At 33.5% G+C, this 23,458-nt stretch overlaps 1 protein-coding gene across 2 annotated transcripts in view; it reads left to right on the top strand.

Moving 5' to 3' along the window:
* The window catches only part of LOC126978819 (uncharacterized), a 56,204-nt gene continuing 32,746 nt past the window's right edge, over positions 1 to 23,458 (top strand). Inside the window, exon 1 of one of the 2 annotated variants that reach the window (XM_050827904.1) lies at positions 1 to 78. In XM_050827904.1, the coding sequence (XP_050683861.1) occupies positions 69 to 78 (10 nt within the window). In that variant the 5' untranslated portion in view covers positions 1 to 68. Of the gene's footprint in view, positions 79 to 13,082; positions 13,246 to 23,458 lie in introns of those variants that run through there. The other variant, XM_050827902.1, reaches the window with a different exon arrangement.

The raw sequence follows: 23,458 nt of genomic DNA on the forward strand, positions 1-23,458 counted from the left end.
GGCTTCAGCTGTTGAAAGGCCAGTTCTTCACAAGTCCTTGTGCTGAAACGTACGGCTCCGGCACGATAATGGCACACGGTAAGTCGTAATGATAACTCATTTATGTTATATAAATAAAAAGCTTAGTATAATGAGGGTTTATGTGTTGAAAATTGAAATTGCTGTTTAGGCATACTAACTACTTCGTAGGAGCGAGATTTCTTAGAAAAACTTTTTTGAAATGATAGTTTATTTAATTTTTTATTTAAATTGAAACACTAATAAAATAAAGACTGGCATAAGCTTGTTTGCACGACAAGGCTGTGTATTTTACGTGAATATGTGTAAGAACATATCGATTGATTTGATAAAAATTCCAGCGACTATATCGTCTGGAATAGTATATCTTAGTAATGGTAATTGTTATTCTTTGGTATCATAGAAGAGTGCAGAATTCATATCTCCCTAAAGCCGTAGATATATTGACGGCTACGTACTTGCGCTTCTTCCGCGTTTCGCATTTTTGGGTATCAATCAGCAGATTATTATTGAATAAATTTTTCCAACTGTATACAACCTCAACACTTTGAATTGGCTATAAGACGAATAAAGACAATAATAAATAATACAATAAATGTTTATACAATTTTTATAGTGTGGCGCAATAGAACGTTCATACTGCATCTTCTATTTTCGTAGAGGTTGGGATTAGCAAAAGGGGAAAACGTATTATATTTGGGTACACGGCACTAGTGCAGTTTTAGTAGCAAAATGCTCCAAAGATGACGATGAGGCCCATTTACGTTTGAGTGGTTTTGTAAATCGGCAAAATTGTCGTTATTGGGGCAGTGCAAATCATGAACTAAAAATCAAAAAATTTAACCAACAAAAAACCTCTTTATAGTCAGAAAATACTAGTAGAGTACTAGTAGACTGTATGGGCAGCAATGTCCACCAAAGGGGTGATAGGCAGTTTATTTTATTAAGATTTATAGGGTCACAACGTCATGAACACTATGTTTCTTACAAAACTTTGCAAAATTTTCAAGTTCTGGTTTACACGAGAGAATAGTGAATTCCAGAAGTTGGATTCAGTAAGACGGAGCAACCAGTCATAAACATATACATACAGTCTGATAGGGAACATAATTAATGTTCCCTATCAGACTGATTTAAAAAGAGGTGAAATTCTATAGCCCCACGCAGCCAAAACATCTTATTCTTCTGGACTTATTTTGTAGGCATAGGCTAAACACAACATTTACCAAACCAGTCCGATGAATATTGAATAGCTGAAGGAAAGGATCCGGTCTGGAACGTGGAACAGCAGCGATCCCACCAGTCACTTGTCCGCTGCTATTCCACTTCATTTGCTGGTGCAATGTCGAAGAAAGTTTTTGTAAATTTGCGTTTATAGTTGGAGGAATATCAATGCAAAGAGTTCCATTATTTGGACGATTGCACTTTTATTTAAAAAATAAACTGCATTAATCTACCCTATTTTTCTGTATTCTGTGAATCTACCTATACTTTCTTGGTTGTAATTTACCCATTGGTTCAATAAATGTAATTTTATTATTTTCAAATATGCAGGTTATATTGCGCCACCTAATATTTCATATCAACAGTTTATATGTTTACCCAAGAGCTGACGTAATAGGTTGGAGAAAAGGTAGTTTCGCATTTGTACGTATCATCTTATAATAAAATCTCTTTGGCTGTACTATTTGCATCTGGCTGTTTTTGTAGACATTAAGAAGATTATTTCAAAATAGAAATGAATTACTTCTTACCAAAGAGAATTTAAACACTACGTTCATTATTACAATAATTTTATAAAATTAATGTATTGTCATCGGTCCTTGATAAATCTACGATGTTTGAACGAAATCTGTCTGCTTAAAGTGGGACAAAGTCGCGCCCAAATGAGTTGGTTACAAACAAACATACATACAGCTGAAGCTAATAAAAAGCATGTAAAAAATGTCTAGTGGAATCTAGTGGAAATTGTTACATTTACTAACATTTTCTTAGATATTTTATACGTCTAGATAGAAACTCTTACTGTTAGACAACCGATAAAAACAGGCCAGCAATATTAGTGTGTGTGACAAGCTAAGTCTTACACTCGCAATTTGTATGACACTTTATGTTAGTGTGCGTGAATGGCTCAAAACAGAGGTTAGTTTGTTTTCACAGCTGTCATAGTCTATCTATACTTATAAATGATATAGGAAAATTTTATTACAAAAAATTGCAACGAAAGCAGCGAAAGAATATTTATGGACTTAATGTAGCAGTAAGAGTGGCTTTCTTGTCGTGACTAAAGTTGGTGTTTTCAATCCGGGAACGTTGCTGTCAAAGAGATGCACCTCGCTCTATAAGTCGCCCTATTACGGATAAAAATGTCGCCATTTTAGAAAAAGTGGAGCAAGTTTGGGAATTGAACACAAAACACAGACCCATTTGAAACACATTAGATACAAAAAAGCCCGATTTATTTATTTGGGTATAGAATAGCTTTACAGTCACCTCTCTAAGTAACGTTATATTTGCTTCCTTAGCGATCTGCGACACGAAACGTTAAGCCTATATGTTGTAATTATCACTTTTTTTATATTTAAACACAGTTTTTAACCTAAAAACTGTGTTTTAATATAAATTTAAAGAAAATGCGTAATAATTAAAAGCCAAACACTAGATGGGTGCGATTCATACCGTGAATTATCATAGACGTCTGTTCGTATTAACAGCTTCAGTAAGACTTTTTTGTATGGAAGAGGAGGACAAACGAGCATACCGGTCACCTGATGGTATGTGATCCTTGCAGCTCATGCTCTCTTATAACACCAGAGGAATCACAGGAGCGTTGTCGATCTTATAAAGCGTCGAATAAACATACATATTTTGAATTCTAAAACCAATAACTCACGGGTGCGTGACAGGCGAGAATCGAACCGGGAGTTCAACAATAGAAACTTCAATTTAAACGCCATGACTTCTGAAAAATACTAAGATATCGGGCCGTCACGAAATTTGGTTAACTTCCTAAGCCAACACTTAATATATTATTGCAGCTAGCTTCATTTTTTCCAGTTTAAAAATCACGTTTTCGCCATTAGTATTGTGTCTCAAACTTATCTAACCCTTAAAGTCATTTTATGTTCACAATTTCATAAACTAAAAATTAATGCTTCTGTTTGTTTAAAATACATGTTTAATGTTATAATACGTAAAATATAATAATATAATAGATTATACCTAATCTTGCCATAAATACTGATTGATACAAAGAAAAAAAAAACATTTATTACATTTACAGTGTGTTAGTTTATTACATAAATATAAAACAATTTAAAATATAATAATAACGTATTCGAAGAGGTGTCCATTGGCTGCAAAGCAGTCCTTTAAACGTCGAGGCCAGTTATCAATACAAGCACGCACTCTTTCCATGGGACCATTTCATTAGCATATCCTGTAATGAGAGTATGCATTTGGTAAAGTAAAAAATAAATATTTATATAATTACTAGCTGACCCAGCAAACGTTGTATTGTCGATATTAAAATCGCGATACAAAAGTAACTGTTGAAATTTGAAGTTGTATGTATTTTTTAATGCTGACTCATAATCAAATAAAAAAAAATTAAAAAAAAATGTCGATAAAAAAATTAAAATCAAATTCGTGTGGACCCTAAACATTTAGGGGGATGAAAAATAGATGTTGTCCGATTCTCAGACCTACCCGATATGCACTCAAAATTTCATGAGAATCGGTCAAGCCGATTCGGAGGAGTACGGGAAGAGACATTGTGACACGAGAATTTTATATATAAGACTAGCTGACCCAGCAAACGTTGTATTGCCGATATTAAAATCGCGATACAAAAGTAACTGTTGATCGTAGATGGGTGAAAATTTGAAGTTGTATGTATTTTTTCATGTTGACTCCTACCCAAACAAATTAAAAAAAAAATGTCAATCAAATTAAAAAAAAATCGTGTGGACCACCCTTAACATTTAGGGGGATGAAAAATAGATGTTTTCGGATTCTCAGACCTACCCAATATGCACTCAAAATTTCATGAGAATCGGTCAAGCCGTTTCGAAGGAGTTTAACTACAAACACCGCAACATGAGAATTTTATATATTAGATTATATTTGGAAATCAAGAGCTATCGAAAAGTAACAAGGGCACAAAAAAACGGTTGCACGTGGCGCGACTCATTGCGGCGGGTGGCGACCAAGCACGAGTCATGACTCACTACCACTCCCGCGTCGTATCGTTCCCAGTCGCCAAAATATATTGCTATATATAACACATGTACTAAAAGAATGGACCTGGCGTCAATGATGTGACCAGTAACTGCGACGCATGGGTACGGTGCGCAAAAAGAAGTAAGAATATTTAAGAAACTTAAAAGAGACCATTTAAATTTAAACGCGCGTTTCCTTATTTTCAATATTATAATAATTTAAAATACTTCTGAAGCGAATTCTGGGTACATTTCTATTTTTGCAAATAGGTAAACTAAGGATTAACATGATCACATAATAAATTAAAAATAAATGCTAATAGTTAACAACTTAACAAGACCACGAAAAATGTAATATATATTATGTTTGTTTTCTTCCAATGTTCTAATAATATATTATCCTAATACAGAGTAATAAAAGTTAGACAAAGGTAAGTAGTTGTTATTATTTATTAATCTTTTCTTTTTGAGTAAACTTTATATTGGTGGGAAGTTCTATGCATGGTAATTGCGAATATTTTGTTTTACTTATTTTACTTGATGTTTTGGTTTCTTGACCCATGTTGTATGAATTATTTGAAAACTAATTTCTACGTTGCATTTTTGGTTTATGTTATCAAGTAGTGTTTGTGTATGTATGTAGGTATCTGTATTTCATTTGAATCTAATCCATGCTCTATGCAACAGGCTAATGCGACCCTGGTTTTCTACTGTTCGTGCGAAGCCGGTGTGGCTCGCTATTATAATAAACTAGCATAAAAGCCATTTTTTTTTTCACAAAATTGATTCCTTTAGAATTCTTTTTGATGTCATTTCTTATATACTATATATAACTACCGCTTCGGAAACAAATGGCACTCTGAGAGAGAATAAGAGGCGCAAGAAATATAATCTATCCAGCCATTCAAAGCCAGAATAAATATACAGACAAGTGTTTGTCTTTTCAATAATTTTGAAAAGTTAGTTTTATGATATTAGAACTGTGTAAACATTAATTCATTTACAGCCATTTTCAATAACCTAACTATCCTTAGTTTAACTCACGGATACATTGCTGTCACCGTTTAACGACAAGATCCTATCTATCCATAGTTATGTCCAATGCTAGCTGTCAATAGGTTATTGAAATGTAAGTAAGTGTAAAAGGATAGATTTGTCTACTTCTATTTAGTTAAACTAAGTATAGATAGGTTATTGAAAACGGCCGTTAGAGACGAAAGAAAAACAAATTATATATATAATTAAATATGACACTAGTTATGGTACAATGTCACATAGAGTAAGAAAATGTAAACAATTTACGCACGCACTAAAGTCATTACTACTTTTCAAGTGCAAAGACTAATGTTAAATCTGTGTTGTTTTAAGGTTAATAGTAGAAATTTAACGCCAGCTCATCAATGTTTCCTACCAGTCATTGCTATCGTGAAGGTCATTTTGTGTTTGCCATTTACTACGTTTCTCACGTTTGACATTGCATAACCTTCACAACGTATACAGACAACATACCATACAACCACAATAGATACAAATGTCTACTTTCGATTAGTATTCTTGTAAATTTATTGAAGTAGGCGTTACTTTGCGGAAATCCATAATTATCCAAATGTTTTGAGTTATAATAATAATTATTCTTTATTTGCATAACGTGTGTATACAAGTTAACAAAATAATTCTATACGAATCAACACATTAGCCAAAAAGGGCATGCAAATTACATTACCTCCATGTCATTATATAATAATAAAAGTCTAAGATTACAGCACATAATATTTCATTGTTACATTATATTAACATCTACACAAAATATACATGTCATATACATATTATGTAGTCAAGTTAAACACAAGATTATAAAAAAAGACAATCACAAATTTAAAAGTCGGATACAGCATAAAAATTGTAACAAATTAGCCATTGACATAAGGACCGATATTCAACATTTTAATAGCATCGGGAAGTTTATTAAATATTTGAATACAATTTTTAGTAAACAAAGTAGTCCTTATAGTTTTCTTTAGTGTTAATTCTGCCAATATTTGTCTCCAAATTTTGGCGAGGCAACATGTCCTGAGGATGCCTCGTGAAGAGGCGAAACACGTGTCGAAATATTAAAAGACAAATATTGGCAGAATTAACACTAAAGAAAACTCAAAACATTTGGATAGTATTTTTGTCTTATATTGTATCGTAATAGGCATATAACTAAATAAAATTTCACCTGTTCAACTCTAAATCCAATAAATCAATATTCATATTTGCTTACAGCTACGCAAATTTTTTTTTTTTTTATATATTTTTAAATGGAAGATAGTTTAGACTCATTTCGATCTGAACTGATGCTCTGCGTTGATGCTCTAATTATAACTTAATAACAAGTACTTATAATATAGGATCCAAAATTCATTACCTTCTATATAAAATAATAAAAAAAATTGAGTATACATTTTGCTGAACAAGGTAATGAATGCATTTCATTTATTTGATAGAATAGTAACTAAGGTAAATGATGATGAGTTAAGTACGGTGCTAGAATCTAGAATTTGCACCAAACTACAAAAAAATTGAGGCCAGTTTTTATTTTAGCATACCCGCAATAGTTACATTAGAATCTAATTGCTTGTAATCACGCTTAAAAAAAAGAGTGCTCGATAATTAAAGTGTCTTAGAGGCATAAGTATGCGTTGAGACTTATTTTCGCATGAAAGGGTTTTGAGTCGAATTGCGACGCGTGAGGATAAGTGGATTCGTGGAAACCCGTAGAAATCTTGATTGATTCCTTTAAATGCACCCATAATTGTGTTATTTACTACAGCTTCCACAGATCAGGTCTAGCATATGTCGAAGTCCTTTGATCAATGATGGTGAAACACAGCTCAGCCTCAACTCATCAACCGATCTTCTCCACTATTGGCCCACGAAACGCGAGATCCCACACGGCTTCAAAAATCTTTTTAATTTTAAAGGAGCTACATTTAGAAACCTTCACACATCATCTATACACGCTAAATCTGTCCCCAACCGACTATAGTTATTTCCGAGATTTGGATAATTTTTACATGCAAAAATATTCTACTCAGAGAGTTTATTGTGTCCTCAGAGTTCTACCGTAGAGGTAGATTAAATAACCTTCCCGTGAGATGGCAGGCATGTATAGATAACGAAAGAAAATAAATATATTTAACCCTTACATAAGGCGGCTAGATAGAGTCTCTTGCTGTGAGACAATCGATAAGAACAGGCCAGGTTTAATATTTTAGTGTGTGTGATAAGCTACTTCTTATTGTATTGACACTGAGTTAATGTGCGTGCTCAAAATAGAGGTTAATTCTAAACTCTTTTTTTTTGAAGTTTTCAGAGCTGTCATAGTCTATCTAGACATATAAATGAACTAAGATTGAACCTTACTAAAAAAATGTCAATTTTTCAGTAAAGAATAGCAATTACATACTTTAGCCCTAAATAAAAAAATATAATATTATATCATACCGACGAAAACAGCCATTTTGAATTTTAATAATAAAAGACTAAGATATATAGAAGGTGTCTTATTACGTAATACAAAATCACTTGCGTTTTGTCTCTTTTATGTACAGTTACGAAGACAATATAGAGACGCTCTAAGGAATATCCGCCTAAATCCTTATTGACTGAGTATCAGACACAGCTAGCTGTTTAAGTAATAGATATATCTTCTTATATATACATTTCTTGTGTCTTTGTGTTTGTAACCAAACTCCTCCTTCAAAATTTGTGTGTATATAGGGTATGTCTGAGAATCAGCCATCATCTATTTTTCATAGCCCTAAATGACAATTTATTTTTATTTTATTAATATTCAGTATTAAAAATACATACAACTTTTTGTATTACAATACATAAAGTTTATGTATACACATACAATTTCAAATTTCAAATTTTCATCTGTCTACAATGAATACCTATTTTTGTGTGGCGTGGTTTTATGTACGATATTTGGTAGGTCTGAGAATCGGTCGTCATCTATTTTTTATATTTTTTCATACCCCAAACATTTCAATTATTGAATTATTTTTATTACTTTGTAAAGCAATACAACGTTTTCTAGGTCAGATGGTATATATATAATGTGGAACGTTAGCGTATTAGCAAGGTAACCTTGCTCCTTTAAATTATCAAGGTAAATAAGAAAGTTCTCTGCTATTTAAACAGTGAATTTTTATTTGTATACAATTGAGGTCAGTAGGTCGTCTCTCACGGTAGGCTCACGGTCAATGTTATTCACAGTGGCTTCATATTGTGTCATCTCATTTAAGATTTCAGAGAATACTCTTTATACTTTTCATTTTTATCTTGATATTTTAAAACAACAAGATGGAAATGAAAAGCAAATCTATTGTTATCTTGTATCTTAGAATATTGTTATTGTAACCAATTATGATTGACAACTTGTAATTTGTTACCAGTCAGCCACGCTTGGCATTACCTCCATAAATAAACTATTAACAATTAGCTAGGGAGCTAAAGCCAAACCCCCTTATTGATAATGGTCCGCTAACTTAAAACAGCCGCTAAGGAGTGTTATTTCTCATTCTGACTTAGGTCAATAGAAGTAGACAGAATGAAAACTAGCCTTGCTTTAAGTTATCAGACTATTATGAATAAGAGGGTTAGAATAAAGCACATTTTGACATTCAAAATTTGTCACCCGTTATAAGGCTGTCAGGCTCAGAAAAACTCAGATGGCTTCTTGTTTTTTATTAAAATGTAAACTTTTTTATAGAAATAAGGGACAAGACTAGCAGGACGTTCGAAATTATAATGAACATATTATATATAACTGATATATACATTTATTATTCAAACAAAACAAATCGTATAACTATATTTACAATACTAGGACTACATAAAATTAAAACTATCATTACGTGGAAGCGTACCAAGAATACTGGCAGCATTACCGCGTTGGATAGCTAGGCTGATCCGTGTATTATGTGTTGTAACATTATTTACTTATATATTATATAACTTTTTAACGGCTCGACCAATTTCATTGCGGTTGCGCCATTCGAAAGGACTTGACCATACTTAGGTTTTGAATATAATTCGGGCCGATTCGGACCGGTAGATTTCAAGAAATATCAAAAAAAAACTAAGAAATTTGTTTGTTGGAATAAGTTTTAAACTTCTTTACCGATTGATTTGTTTGTGAGTTATTGTTGACGAAAGAAAACCGAAAAAAGTGTTTTTTTCGGAATAACTTCAAAATTCCGAGTTCGATCAAAACTGCGTCGAATGTCGCCAACCACGTAGAAATCGGTTCATTCATTCAAAAATTTTTGAGCTCGAAGAGCTTGAAGCGTTTAGGTATGGAATAAGCGGGAAGTAGCAGGGATGGCCTTTAGGATCAATCGTTGTTCTATTTTTTTTTAATATTATCTTAAGAAAATATAGTATTTACTGCGTATATAAAATGTAATACTCATAGTATAAAGTAATTAGTATTTACCTGTGAAATGTATCTTTATTTGGATTGTTGCTGTAGTAGATAACAACACAATGTTATACAGAACATGACATTATTATTTTTTTTAATTAAGTTATATCCGTTAAAACACAGAACAATTACGATATAAACACTTAAATTAAAATACGGTCCAATTTGACAGGAGACTAATGAATACTACACGGTTTCATGATCCATCTATTCCATCTCTTTCTCACATCTAGGTTTTTGCTGTCTCACTTTCACACAGGGTTTGTCTATTACGCTAGTATACTAAGTTAATGGTCATGACATTATATTCGTCACTTGATTTTCCTTAATTCAAATTTTCAATTTAAAGTACCACCCACTTCGACGGAAGCACATGAGAACGAGTTAGTATTAAATTTTAATTTTAATTATGATAATATTTTATTTAATTAATATATATTATATTCTATAAATTCTTGCGCTTAATTAGTTATATGTAATAATGAGTTCGAGAAGCTGGGCGTCATAAATAGAGCACGGCAATACTTCAAGCCAGCCCACCTTCTAGTCATCTACACAGCCCAGGTCTGGCCACATATGAAGTATTCCTGTCATCTCTGACCCGGCGCACCCCAGTATTCGCTTGAACCATTTGACCGCGTGCAACGCAGAGCTGCTCGAATTGACGAGGACATGGTGCTCTGTGAACGGCAACTTGGCTTTGCGTAGGGACGTCGCTTCCTTGCGTGTCTTCTACCGCATTTATCACGGGGAGTGTTTTGAAGAGCTGTTTGACCTGATTCCTGCTGAATCTCATCATCACACAACACGCCACAAATTAGGATATCATCCCCACTATCTGGATGTGCGGCGTTTCTCCACAGTACAGTTTTCAAGGAACTTTCTTCCACGTTCGACCATGCTGTGGAATGAGCTTCCTTTGCGGTGTTTCTATGAAGATACGACATGGGTACCTTCACAAATAGCGCGTACACTTTTTTAAGGAGCCAGCAATGCCTTTGTAATTCCTTTGGTATTGCAGGAGAATGAAGTCGGCAGTGACCACTAAACATCAGGTAGATATCGTATCCGAGGCTCTCTAGGCTGCAGAGAACGAATTTGGGATCATTTATTAAATCCAAGATCCATCGTGGATTTAAAGAAAAAATGGCGCGTTACCGAAAATCGTGACGATTTGCTATAAAATTTCTCTCATACGTCGATAAAGAAGTTTCACTTCAAAAACATAACGTTGTGAAATAGTATTTAGGTGTGAAATGTGATTTTCGTATCATAATTTTTATTATAAGACGCTTTGTGACACCCTTTCACTGCACAGTAAGTCATTTTTCAATTAATTTTCGCGCACTGATTGTCCTGGAAGTTGACAGAATGACACTGACGCGACGGGAAACGTATGTGCCATGTGGTCATATACGACCACATTAAAACTGCTTCATTTCGCTTGGGCCTACTCACGTTCTAAGCGTTATAATTCGAAGTACACATATATATACATTAGTAAACAATAACGCCTAATATGCTATAAGCGCCGACCTCTTTTCATTCGTGTGCAAAACACCGCCACTACGGCAAACGTTTGTCACAAAGTGCAAGCTACGTACTTCATCGTGAAACTACTCTTCACGTACAGCTAACGACATGAACGAGGGTGTTCTCTGTATATCAAGAGCCGGTATCAGATATAAATTGGGGCGTATCGTCATAACAAACTTTCTCGCGATGCAGCTTGGTTTTGTTTTTTTTTATGATTACTAAATTGTTCAGAAAATCTGTAATAAGTTGTTCATTTAGTACAAAAATTACATTTATCAATCATAGATTTGTATGCATGAAAAAGAATAGCATGAAACTCATTACCTCTCATTTAAATAAAAAAAAGAGAAGAGACGAGCAGGACGTTCAGCTGATGGTGATTGATACGCCTTGTCTATTACAATGCAGTGCCGCTCAGGATTCTTGAAAAGCACAAAAATTATGAGTGGCACTATATTTGAGCTTGTCACCTTGAGACATAAGATTTTAAGTCTCATTTGCTCAGTAATTTCACTATCTACGCCGCCCTTCAGACCGACAGTAAAGTTTACACATTACTGCTTCACGGCAGAAATAGGTGCCGTTGTGTTACCTATAATCTAGCCGGCATTCTGTGCAAAGGAGCTGGTAAATGTAATCCTTAGATTACAAGTTATTTTAAACAATATATACTTAATATTTAGACAATACGTAGGATAGTTTTTGCGACTGTTTTATATATTTAACTATAAAGTGAAGTATAAAATAAAATATTTGTTCTAAAGCTTATGCAATCATCCAAAAGACAGCTACCACAACTAAAATATTCGTCGTTAAATAGTTCGGCATCGAACAAAATGAAGCAACACACAGGTCAGCTTGATTTCAATTTAAAATATATTGAAAAAGGGATATTAATATGTTTATCGTCTTAATACAGTTATTTTTTCTTGGGAATACAATTTCAACTCGTTTTGGTGGTCGTGTGTGTTGTGTTTATTGACACATGTTAAAACAGGTAGAACTTGTGTTGAAAACATACCTACATGTACATACTACGCTGCCTCGTAATAACATGAAAAGTTAATATTGCGTCTCGTTATAAACTTACATATCATCTTCATCACCTGTATGTGTGGCGTTCCTCCATAGTGCGTTGTTCATGGAATTTTTACTTTCGTACTGCCAAACTTTTGAACGAACTTCCTTATGAATTGTTTCCAGGATGATATTGTGCCGGTGTACCTCAGAAGACGGCAACGCTTTTGTTAAAGTGTTTCCATAAATAAATACTTATTTACAAATTTAAATTATATTTAATATATGTCAATTAGTAATTAACGGTAGGTATGTGCATGTTTGATGTCAGTATTTTTTATTTTAAACTTGTATGATACCTATTATGGCTATTGGTATTGCTATTGACTAAAGAAAATCAAATCCACACACATAACTTTTTGCATACACATGTAAATGAAGTACATGTAAATAGCGCAAACATGTGATATTTGTAACACGCGACAGTACATGTTAAAATCTAAAGAAAGGAAAATTATAGAAAGACATCAGATATGTATATATTAAGGAGCTCTCAATATATAAAGACATAATATAAAAAAAAATTAGTAAATACTTTTTTGAAATATCCGTATCCCGTATGCACATAAATATAGTCCAATATATAATTTGAAATTGCGCTTTTGCGCACAGACTGCACGGAATTGACATCTGACAGAATTATCTGAATTTACTTTTGTAAATTCTATTTATGTTCGCTTCGAATCGCGTGCTGTTACCGTACTCTGTACCTACACAATATTAATGTCCTACTCGCATTATCATTTTACGGATGCTTTGCCTCGCAGTTCGAATCATTTTCTAAGTCTTGTGAATAAGCAGCCTTACTACAGCCGCAGTAAATGTTAAAATGATAAATTAATCGAATTAAATATTATAAACGGCCCCTTACTAGAATGTATCTTTTTCTAAATGTTGTTGCAGTTTTAACTGTACTGGGTAAGTTGTTATAAATCATTTTAATCGAGTTTTTGTTTCAAATTAAGTGATACGTGTATCAGAGATCTCGCAATGTATGGTAAGTTGTTTTAAATCTGATTCTATTCTTATTTTTAACATTGCATGATAGACAATAAAGCATTGGTGAACTAAATATAGGATATTTACTACACGCAAGATGTTGATAATAATTCTAATAATTATTTTTTACTTGATATTAATTTTATATTTTATATAATAATAATATATCTTTTTATAGAATTAGTCAAGTATTATCAACATTTGATGTTTTATAAAATATACTTATCTTTTTAACATTTCCACATTGAATAAAAATTCTTTTCCATTATTATCAACTCAAGTTTGCAATGTAATCTGTGATACTCGACCTAATCGTATAAATTTAATATTTTTTGAGTTATTCGAGAGCTAAAAGAAGGATGCACTTAGTTGATAGGTTTGACGAATATATAAATTACTATATATAATGCTAAATAATAATTACTTAATATAATTTCAGATTGTTTCTTTTGTTTAAACATTCATGTTCCAAATCCTGTTATTTTTATTGTTACTACGCTATAAGTATATAATAAATAAAATAATGTTTTTATATAAATTTGTCAATAATATACCATAATATCAAAAATAACTTCGTAAAATATGCACCCTGCTGTCGTAATGAAATTGTTTCACAGCAGAACTGTCAAACCGTGCGTCAATAAATTCTCTCATAGAAATTATGTATGGACACATCAAAGGAAAAACAAATTTGTTGTTTTTATTTAATTTAGCAGAATTTTCCTATTTGTTCACCTTTTAAACCTTCTCTGGACTTCCACAAATAATTCAAGACCTAAATTTGCCAAATCGGTCCAGCCGTTCTCGAGTTTTAGCGAGACTTACGAACAGCACTTCATTTTATGTATATAGATTTATAGTATAAGATTTGCTCAATTTGTGTTTTTTGCGCCATCGAAGAGCGATAGGTTGGTAGTATTTCAAACCACATATATACGATTGATATAACCACTATAATTTATACATATTTGGTATATTTATGGTAATGCATTTAACTTAGAGGCTAAGCACGACCCTATAGCCTAGTGGTTAGTGATACTGCGTAATGAGCTGGAGGTCCCGGGTTCGAATCCCGGTAGGTGCAAACATTTATATGATGAATATGAATGTTTGCAGTCATGGATGATTATAAGAATTTTTGTATATTTAAGTAAGTATATTGTATGTATTGTATTAAATATATCGTTGTCTTGTACCCATAGTACAGGCTATGCCTAGTTACGGGCAAGATAATTTGTGTAAAAGTGTGTCAATATTGTATTATTAAGCAGGAGTACTTGCAATAATTCATCCGTACCTGTGTATGATTCTGCAGTCTCCCTAAGTCACTGGAGCGATATTAATTAACTTTTGGGTCTAAGTTAAGTCGGGCTTAAGTTTCCTCAGAGGTTTCGCAGTTTAGAACATAATATTATTATACAAACAATGGCTCTTCACCCCTCATCATCGTTATCTTTAGTTCTTATATATTTGCTATTATTTATACATTTTGTCAGGATAGCGTTTGTCATGTCAAAATCAAAAGATGATCAAAACTTCACCTATGAGTTAGAAATAACATATTTGACAAAGTATAAGTTATCCGGCTATGTTGTATATATTATACACTTTTGACTGGATTTATTGTTGGATCCATCCAGTTCAATTCGTATTTTTCTCCAGAATTAATCTCAAATGGCATTTGCATACTAATCCGGCTGTAAGCTTTTTGATCAATCCATCCCACCTACGATTCTAGTTAAGCCCCGACAAATCTGTTGGTCATTTTAAAAATAAGACACGTTTCGTACCTCTCAGCGATAATTATTGAAAAATGTCGATCCGTAAGTCTAACATAATAGCATTAAAACTGGTTAAGCAAGTATATTAAACAAGTTACTGCGCTAAAATCACTGTAATTACCAACACAAACGCAACTACGTCAAGAATTGATCATAATGTATTTCTTTATTATTCAGAGCCAGGTAGTGTTGTAATCATTCACACTTAGTTTCATTACAGTCCCAATTATTACACGTGTTGTGATAGGATCCTTTAATTATATCTCGATCGACATATTGCACAAACAAACTTATACCGATGAATGAAATGCATTCAATTCAACACGTAACTGTAATGTTAGATTCTATTCTTTTAAATTTTTATTAAGAGACTTGTACTTGTTAAGGCGACACTAAATGCCAGCGACCTTGAGCGATATGAGTTCACGTTTGCCGCCCCGCCATCTATGTAACAAAGCCAATTTTTTCAAAATTCTTGCGTGGAAAACAGTTTATATGCTTACAATCCTTGTTATTCACTACTAATCTGAATAAATGAACCTACAAAAAAAGTACAAGCTATAAGAATAACTTTTCTGAGAGAAGTACCAAAACAATGCGTCACGCCATACCAAAAAACTTGTTTAACTTCAAAGAAAAGTGGTAGTTCAAAAAGGCTCGGCAGTGTTAACTATAACCAACAGCAAGCATTAGCAACCTACAAATAAGACTTAAGGATATGTGTAACAGGATTAAGTAGTGTTCATAGCTCGAAATGCTATACTTTCACGTCAAAACTTGTCTAAAAACATCATGTTTGCGTGTTTTCTGCTTACTCTTCGCCTTAAGAGTGATAGCTTGGCTAGGCTAAGGCGGAAATTGTAGCAAGGTGGAGAACTTCGTTCGTGATGTTTTTATAACAAGCCATAATTAAAGTGCGGACTAAATTTTGTCATTTTTCTATCTTTACTTAGAATTTTTTTTGAATGAAAATTTACAGTTTTATATTTATTACTCATTTGTCTTAGATTACCCAAACAATTAATTTAAAATTGCTTTTACATTTTGAACATATCTGCGTGGCTCTAAACAGATTACAATACCCTTAACTTGATTAATTTTATGATTTGGAGGAAGGTAATTCAAGAAAATGACTGTTTTAATTAAATAAATGATAATAATAATAATAATGGAGAGCTAATAGAAGTTCTTCAGAATCTACGTCCTTCCATTCCTTCACCTCGATCCATGAAAAGTGTTCATCCAAATAAGAGCATCGTTGTACATATACCAAGTAGGTACTGTGATCCATATATTTAATATTATTATCTCTGTTTACATTCCGCTTAATATGTGTGGCGATGTCCGTCAACCGTTAGTTATCATTTTACTGTAGATGACTTTAATATATCATTAAATGATTGGATTTATAGGTCTCAAGATCACGTGGATATCGCCGATACGAGAATAATAATATTAAGAACATTATCAATAGAATAAATCTGGAACAGGTCATGTCATTTACTTACTTTCAATATAAGCCAATTAAAAATCACTTGGACAAATTGTTTGACCTAGTTGTTAATATGATAATGTGAAATATCTAATAACGTAACCCAGTAATACCTTAGTTAATATTGATAAACATCACCTATCCATACTTACTTATTTTTTTATATATGAAAATAAGGGATGAGACGAGCGGGACGCTCAGCTGATGGTAATTGATACGCCCTGCCCAAAACAATATAGTGCCGCTCAGGATTCTTGAAAAACCCCAAAAATTCTGAATGGTACTGCTCTCGTCACCTTGAGACATAAGATGTTAAGTCTCATTTGCCCAGTAATTTCATTAGCTACGGCGCCCTTCAGACCGTAACACAGTAATGGTATCACATTACTGCTTCACCCATAATCTTGCCGGGATCCTGTGCAAATAAGCCTCCCACTGGTCAAATATATAACCTAGCATGGAGTAGGCGAAAATAATATAATAACATCTCAGATAATGAGGTATTTTGCATATTAGAAAAAGATACGTCAGTTGTGTAGAGAATTTTAGTCATTTATTATTTATTTTAGAATTTAGTCGAATTTTAAACATTTTTGAAACCATGTCGCACAAAGTATTAATAATCCTAATATTCTAAACCAAACGACACATAGGAGAAACAAGGTTCTTCAACCTTCTTGAATAAACCGAAAACTAATTCTCTACTTTTTTTTAATGTTATGGGTCATCAACTATAAATATGTATGTATAACTGGACACCTCAACTTAATGCGCAAGTAATAATAATATTGATTCAATTAAATTAATTTGTTAATAATTTGAGTATCACAGTATCCGATATAATGGCTGGTTCCAGTGCAAGTGACCTGCATACGGTCTAACTTCTAGGCGATTAAAGCAAACTTGCTTTTCTTTTTACCTAGTATTTTTGATAGATATGACATCATCATAATATTACGACCGCGTCTCGAATCGAAATGCTTTTCGATTGTCTTGAAAATAACCGACCGCGACGTCTCCATAGCCAGTATGTGAAAGGCAATCACTACAATTCTGTTTTGAAAAAAATGAGATATGGTGAAAAATAACCGAAAATTCTTACATAATAAACGTGTTCTAAATTTGAATTCAATAAAAGATTTAAAAAAAAAATTGTATCAGTATTTGAAGCCAGATTAGTCACATAATTATAAATGTGTTTTTCCTTCTACATCACCATTTCCATCTGAGCTTACTGTTAGGTGTTTGATTATTTAGTTACAACTTTTTGTTTTCGTCAATGAAGTTATCGTCAATTGATAATATATAACTCCGAATAAATTACTAAAAGCAAAATAGAAGCGCATTAATGGTATTTATTACTTATTTAATTAAACGTTTTGTAATGTCATTAGCATAACAAAGGACTTGTTTCAGAGTGCTTTAAACGAGTGTGCAGCGGTTATCCACCGTTTTGACTGAATATTATTAACAAAACATAATAGTCCAATTAAACTGTAAAAATCTAAAACTGAAGTTGCTTTACATCCGTATATGTCATATCCGATTTCATTGTTATATCGCAATCCTGAGATGGCGATCGGATATTATTGTTTAATTCATTTCCTGTTTTTCTAATTTCTAAATAACCGATCATGGTACGTTTTTTATTAGTCGAAGTTTATGCATGTTTAATGTCTGTATTTCTAACTGATTTCAAAAAATGTAAAACAATGATTGTAACTAGAATTAGATTAATTTATTAGATTTTTTTGGTTGTATAAAAATACGCAATTATTTTTTACTTTTTAGTGCATATTGTTTGTTTTCTTTTGAAATAGTTTTTTTTAAGTCAGTTGTTTTTTTTTTGTTAAAATTTTTCTATAAAATTTTCGTTAGACGATCATATGTTATTAAACAAATGAAATTGTACACAATCACACGATACTTATGCCAGATAATTAATTTTCAAATCTCTGTCAGTCTGTTTCTTTTGACTAATCTCTGAAACAGCTGAATTGGTTTTGTTTGAGGTTTCATTGGCGGTTGCTAATCTAGAACTGTCTTGCACCTAGAGCCTTTTTTCTCAAGATGTGACGGTTTTCTTAATAATAACTTTTTAATTCAAGGAGTTTAAAACCTGCCAGTTTTCTCTTTATTGGCGTCGGGGGCTGTTGTATTTAGTGATATTTTATTTGCGACCTTTGGTGGTTTTTGTGGTAGTTTCAGCACCAGCTGTTAAGTTTTTATAGTTTTACCGTTTCACTGTTTATCTTGCCCCATTGTGATTTCTAAGCTCATTAAATTCTCTAACTTTTTCATAATGATTTCGTTGACTTTGCGGTTCATACGGAGTCTTTAACATTTATTATAATCTTAGTTTTAGCACAGAGTAGGCAAAGATACTTACGTACTAAGTCTTATGGTCATTACTAAACTAACTTGTAAAGAGACTTCGTTTAACCTTTGAAACAATATATGTAAATCGTTTGAATGGAGGACGATGTCGCCGGCAAATCTAAGTCAAGATTCTTGCATCTATCTTCAAGTAGTAAGGTAATTAATTTATCCCTCTAGATAGCTGATTTGTTGATTTTTAGTTCTCTATATATTCTCTATATTATATGTTATATATTCGAACAGTTTGTAAGGATCAGTAAATCAGCAGAAGGAATTTGTAAATAACAGCTTTATATATAGGTAATATATAGCTGTAGTATAAAGCTGTATTTGGTATTTCAGCATCAACTTTTTCAGTAGGTAACGGTCCTCACGTTCAGAATGTGCTCCATCGTAACTACATACGATCCAAAATCAGGGTTGTTCGAGTTAGTTAGTTTGGTAGAATTCAAACTTACAAAGAAGATGATATACTGTCGTAATTGTCGACCGAAATTGTTTCTTGACAGCAAATGAGCGAGTGGCACACCCGATATAGAAATATATATTGTACATTTACATACATACGTACAGTATATTATTATAATGAGGTCAGAGTCGAACCAACATTATCAATATTTAAGTGCAAAAAAGATATAGATTAGATAACCTTATTCTAGATAACCTCATTATTTTTGTAATGAAAATGCAAACACCGTTGTGTAGGTTGGTAACAACATACATCATAGTGTAGGTGGTATTTGCAAAAGCAGAAAATATGAATGCTGTGGTAGCTTATAAGTGAATTAACTCTTATCCATATTATTATTATATTTTAAGTTTAAGCATGTAAAGAGTGTAATTTGTTAGGTATATAGATATATAAATTAAATAACTAAATAAATATCTACATTAACTGACATTAAGATGTTGTTCGAAGAAATAGTACAAAGTTAGTTGACTGTGGAAGAGATGTTCTGATAAGACATTATTCAAATAAAAAAACCGGTATTCTAATATTCTAATATTGTAATATTGATATTTGCAATTAATTGCTAAAATGAAATAAATAAACTCTACCCTCGTAAGAATTCCCAACTTTCTGTGAACCCACATATATACATACTGTTATTGCTGATGATGTCGACCCTGTCCTCATGTATTTATCGGTAACATCGTCTTTGGTAAACAAATTATCCTTATGCTTGTTTATACAATCCCATAAAAATACCCGGAGAAAAAATATTTACTATTTAAACTATCGATTTCATAATTATTTAAACCGGTTTTGAATTCAGCACGTGAATGACAATCAGAGTTAAAATTGGTATCAATTACTTATTATAAAAATATTGAGAGTCGAATGTCAACAATGATAAGATAGAAATATCTCAAGCCATTATAGTTACGAAATCAATAACATGTAGAACCTTTCTAGAGCCTTCAGCATTTTGCCTCAACATTTATGAGACAGTAATTTAATCTACGTCTCATATTAAGTATCTGTATGAATAAGAATTGATTACTGTTATTTTTATGGAATATCAGGACAAATAAGCGTACGGTCACTTGAAGGTGATAACCGCCGCCCATACTCTGTTTAAAACAGAGAAAACACCGATTGCTGGTATTTTATATAGGTGTACGCGTTTTTTACATCTACCTTGGACAAAAGATCCAGTTAGGCAGGTCTAATTTTCGCGAAAGAGGACACTCGTCATATCCAACACAGATGGGCTGCATAAGAGAAGCTCCTTAAAATCTTATTATAATATATGTGTATGGCAATGCTCGTAGTTTCTTTTCAATGAGGAGATCCGTAGTAAAGTCACTGACAGCCCAAATGATTGCGAAACTAAAGTGGCAACTGTGAAATTTTGTGGCAGGAAAGAGGTCAATTACCTTTTTGGAACGCACTGTGATATAAGAAGAACACCAAGCAGCGACGCTTCTATGCAACGCCAAGCTATTGAGCTATTCACATAGTACTCAACAATTTGAGCACTTTTGCATAACGTGCTGATGCTCGGAGCTGATACAGGTACATACTGATCTACCAGACCGGACCAAAAAGCAGAGCAAACTCCATATCTGGCTGGATGTTGTCGTGCTCTATTGAATTTGAATTGACACTGATTTAGACTATTTATGATGTCTGCGAAGCCAACCTATCTTCATCTTACTATTATTAAAATATAATTAAAGAGAAATATTATTGAATAGGGGGTGATACGACAAATATTATATATATGGTAGTTACCTCAATACTTAACAGTAGCATAATATAATAGTTTGCTAAGTAGCCTTTGTGATAAAATAGATTAACAGTGACACTAACATTGGAAAGACGTAATTGGTGCTAAGGAACGAGAAGAGAGTGATCATGCAAGCGGGAGCAGTTGCGGCGGCATAGGAGAAGTCACAGGAGGCATCCGGCTCTCCAGGCAGTGCGACCGTGTCGGTACCGCATACTACTGCGGTAGACATCAGCACGCTCATGCAACATATGGCCGACATGATGCAAGAACAAGCACGCTGACAGTAAGAACAAGAGCGCTGACAGAAAAAGCGAAATTCATAAAAATTTATAAATCCGTGGTGGAGAAGAACTCGGCCCGTATAGACGCTGTGGAAAAGGAGATCACCCAGAATAACACTGTGGAATAGAAGATGGAAGTTGAAGAAAATTTTCGACGGAAGATGGGAAAGATAGAAATAATCATTCATCAACTCAGGAACGTCGGCGTCCTTCAGCCAACACAGGAGGAGCTACATCGCCCAGAAGTTTTAAAGTACCCCCCTACGACGGCAAGTCTTCCTGGGCTGCCTTCAAGCTGCAATTAGAGAAGTTCAGAAGAGCCAATGGTTGGAGTGACCAAAAAGCGCACTCTCCCCTCACATTAGCTCTGCGTGACGAAGCACTCTCCTTATTGGAAGCCCTCGGCGCTGGGAAGGAGGAAGTGAACTAAATGGACCTCCTTGACGCGTTGGAGTGCAAGGAACTCTGCAGCAGTGGTCCTTGGAAGCTGAAAAGCTAGTGCGTAAAGCATATCAGTTGTGACCAGCTGCAATAGAAGAAATGTTACACCAGGTGTTTATTAATGGAATACGGGATGCCGAAGTTAGAGCAGCCGTACGATTGAATGATCATACCCGCTTGAAGGGATTGGTGACACATGCGTTTGGAAGTATAAATGGTGCGCCATCGCTACAACCGCTACCGCTGTGCATACCGAACCAGGGAGAGATTATCGTGGCCATAAAAATCGGGGATACATTGTACTGGCAAAAAGTGATAATCGCGGATATAACAGATGACTGCAACATCCAGTTGGATTTTCTTCGAAATCATCAGTGTACCATTGACGTGAAACATGGTCTATTGAAGCAATTCCAATAAGAGACCGAAAATTTGGATAAATGCTGTGTTTGAGAGACATTACCTTAAATCCGATATCGCATACCTTGAGATCATGCGCTATAATCGGACACGATATGGATCCCCGCCAGGACTGTTGTGGGAAACTCGCAAATCGCGATGGTACCCGTATTTAATCCTTATTAAGACAAGCAAATCGTAAGGAAGTGAACAGTGATCGGAGCTTGTTAGGAGATGGATTGGTTATGGAAGTGTGAAGAAGGGAGGAAGACTGTAGCTGAAAGCCAGGATATGAACATAGAGAAACTTTTGGAAAGCTGTAAGGAAACCTTTACCAAGCTACAGTTAATTCAAGCGAGAAATTTCCTGCTAAGCCCCAGCCTCAGAGCAGGGGTCAACAGGCGGTGAGCCGTTTGTGACAAAATTTAAAGAATCATGTTGGCATAAAAAATAAAGTATCATTTGGTGATGTAGAATAGAATCAATGAAGACTAAATCGGCCACCACGACTACTCTATGGTAAGTATATAGTTAAACAACTATAGTTACAAAACAAAGTTAAGGGGTTCCGAAAACTTCTTGAAGCATAACTTGAGAATATTCCAGATTATATTTCGGACGGAAATTATAGTCTGTTGACGCAACTGTATGATGTTGATAGTTATATCGATAGATATCTTTAAAAGACAGTTGCGATATCAAACTTTATTTTAATTGTTGATTTTTCAAGAAATTTGCTAATTTACAGAACAATATTTACGTTTCACACTTTATTTACTGCAAACCTATAATTTCATTAATAATTAATTATCATGATATAATCATATAAACTATTTGTGTGTACTACTATATATATATATAAAATGAATTGCTGTTCGTTAGCCTCGCTAAAACTCGAGAACGGCTGGACCTATTTGGCTAATTTTGGTCTTGAATTATTTGTGGAGATCCAGAGAAGGTTTAAAATGCTTAGAATTAAATAAAAACAACAATTTCGTTTTTCCTTTGATGTGTCCCCCGTCGTTCGTAAATCAAATTGAAATAATAGTTTAAAATGAATAACTAATTTTAATAATAATATTTATGTCTTTCTAGCTTTCTCAGGAGGTAAAAACAAACTTT

Source organism: Leptidea sinapis, chromosome Z (genome assembly GCF_905404315.1).
Source record: "Leptidea sinapis chromosome Z, ilLepSina1.1, whole genome shotgun sequence".
In the NCBI taxonomy this organism is placed as follows: Eukaryota; Metazoa; Arthropoda; class Insecta; order Lepidoptera; family Pieridae; genus Leptidea; species Leptidea sinapis.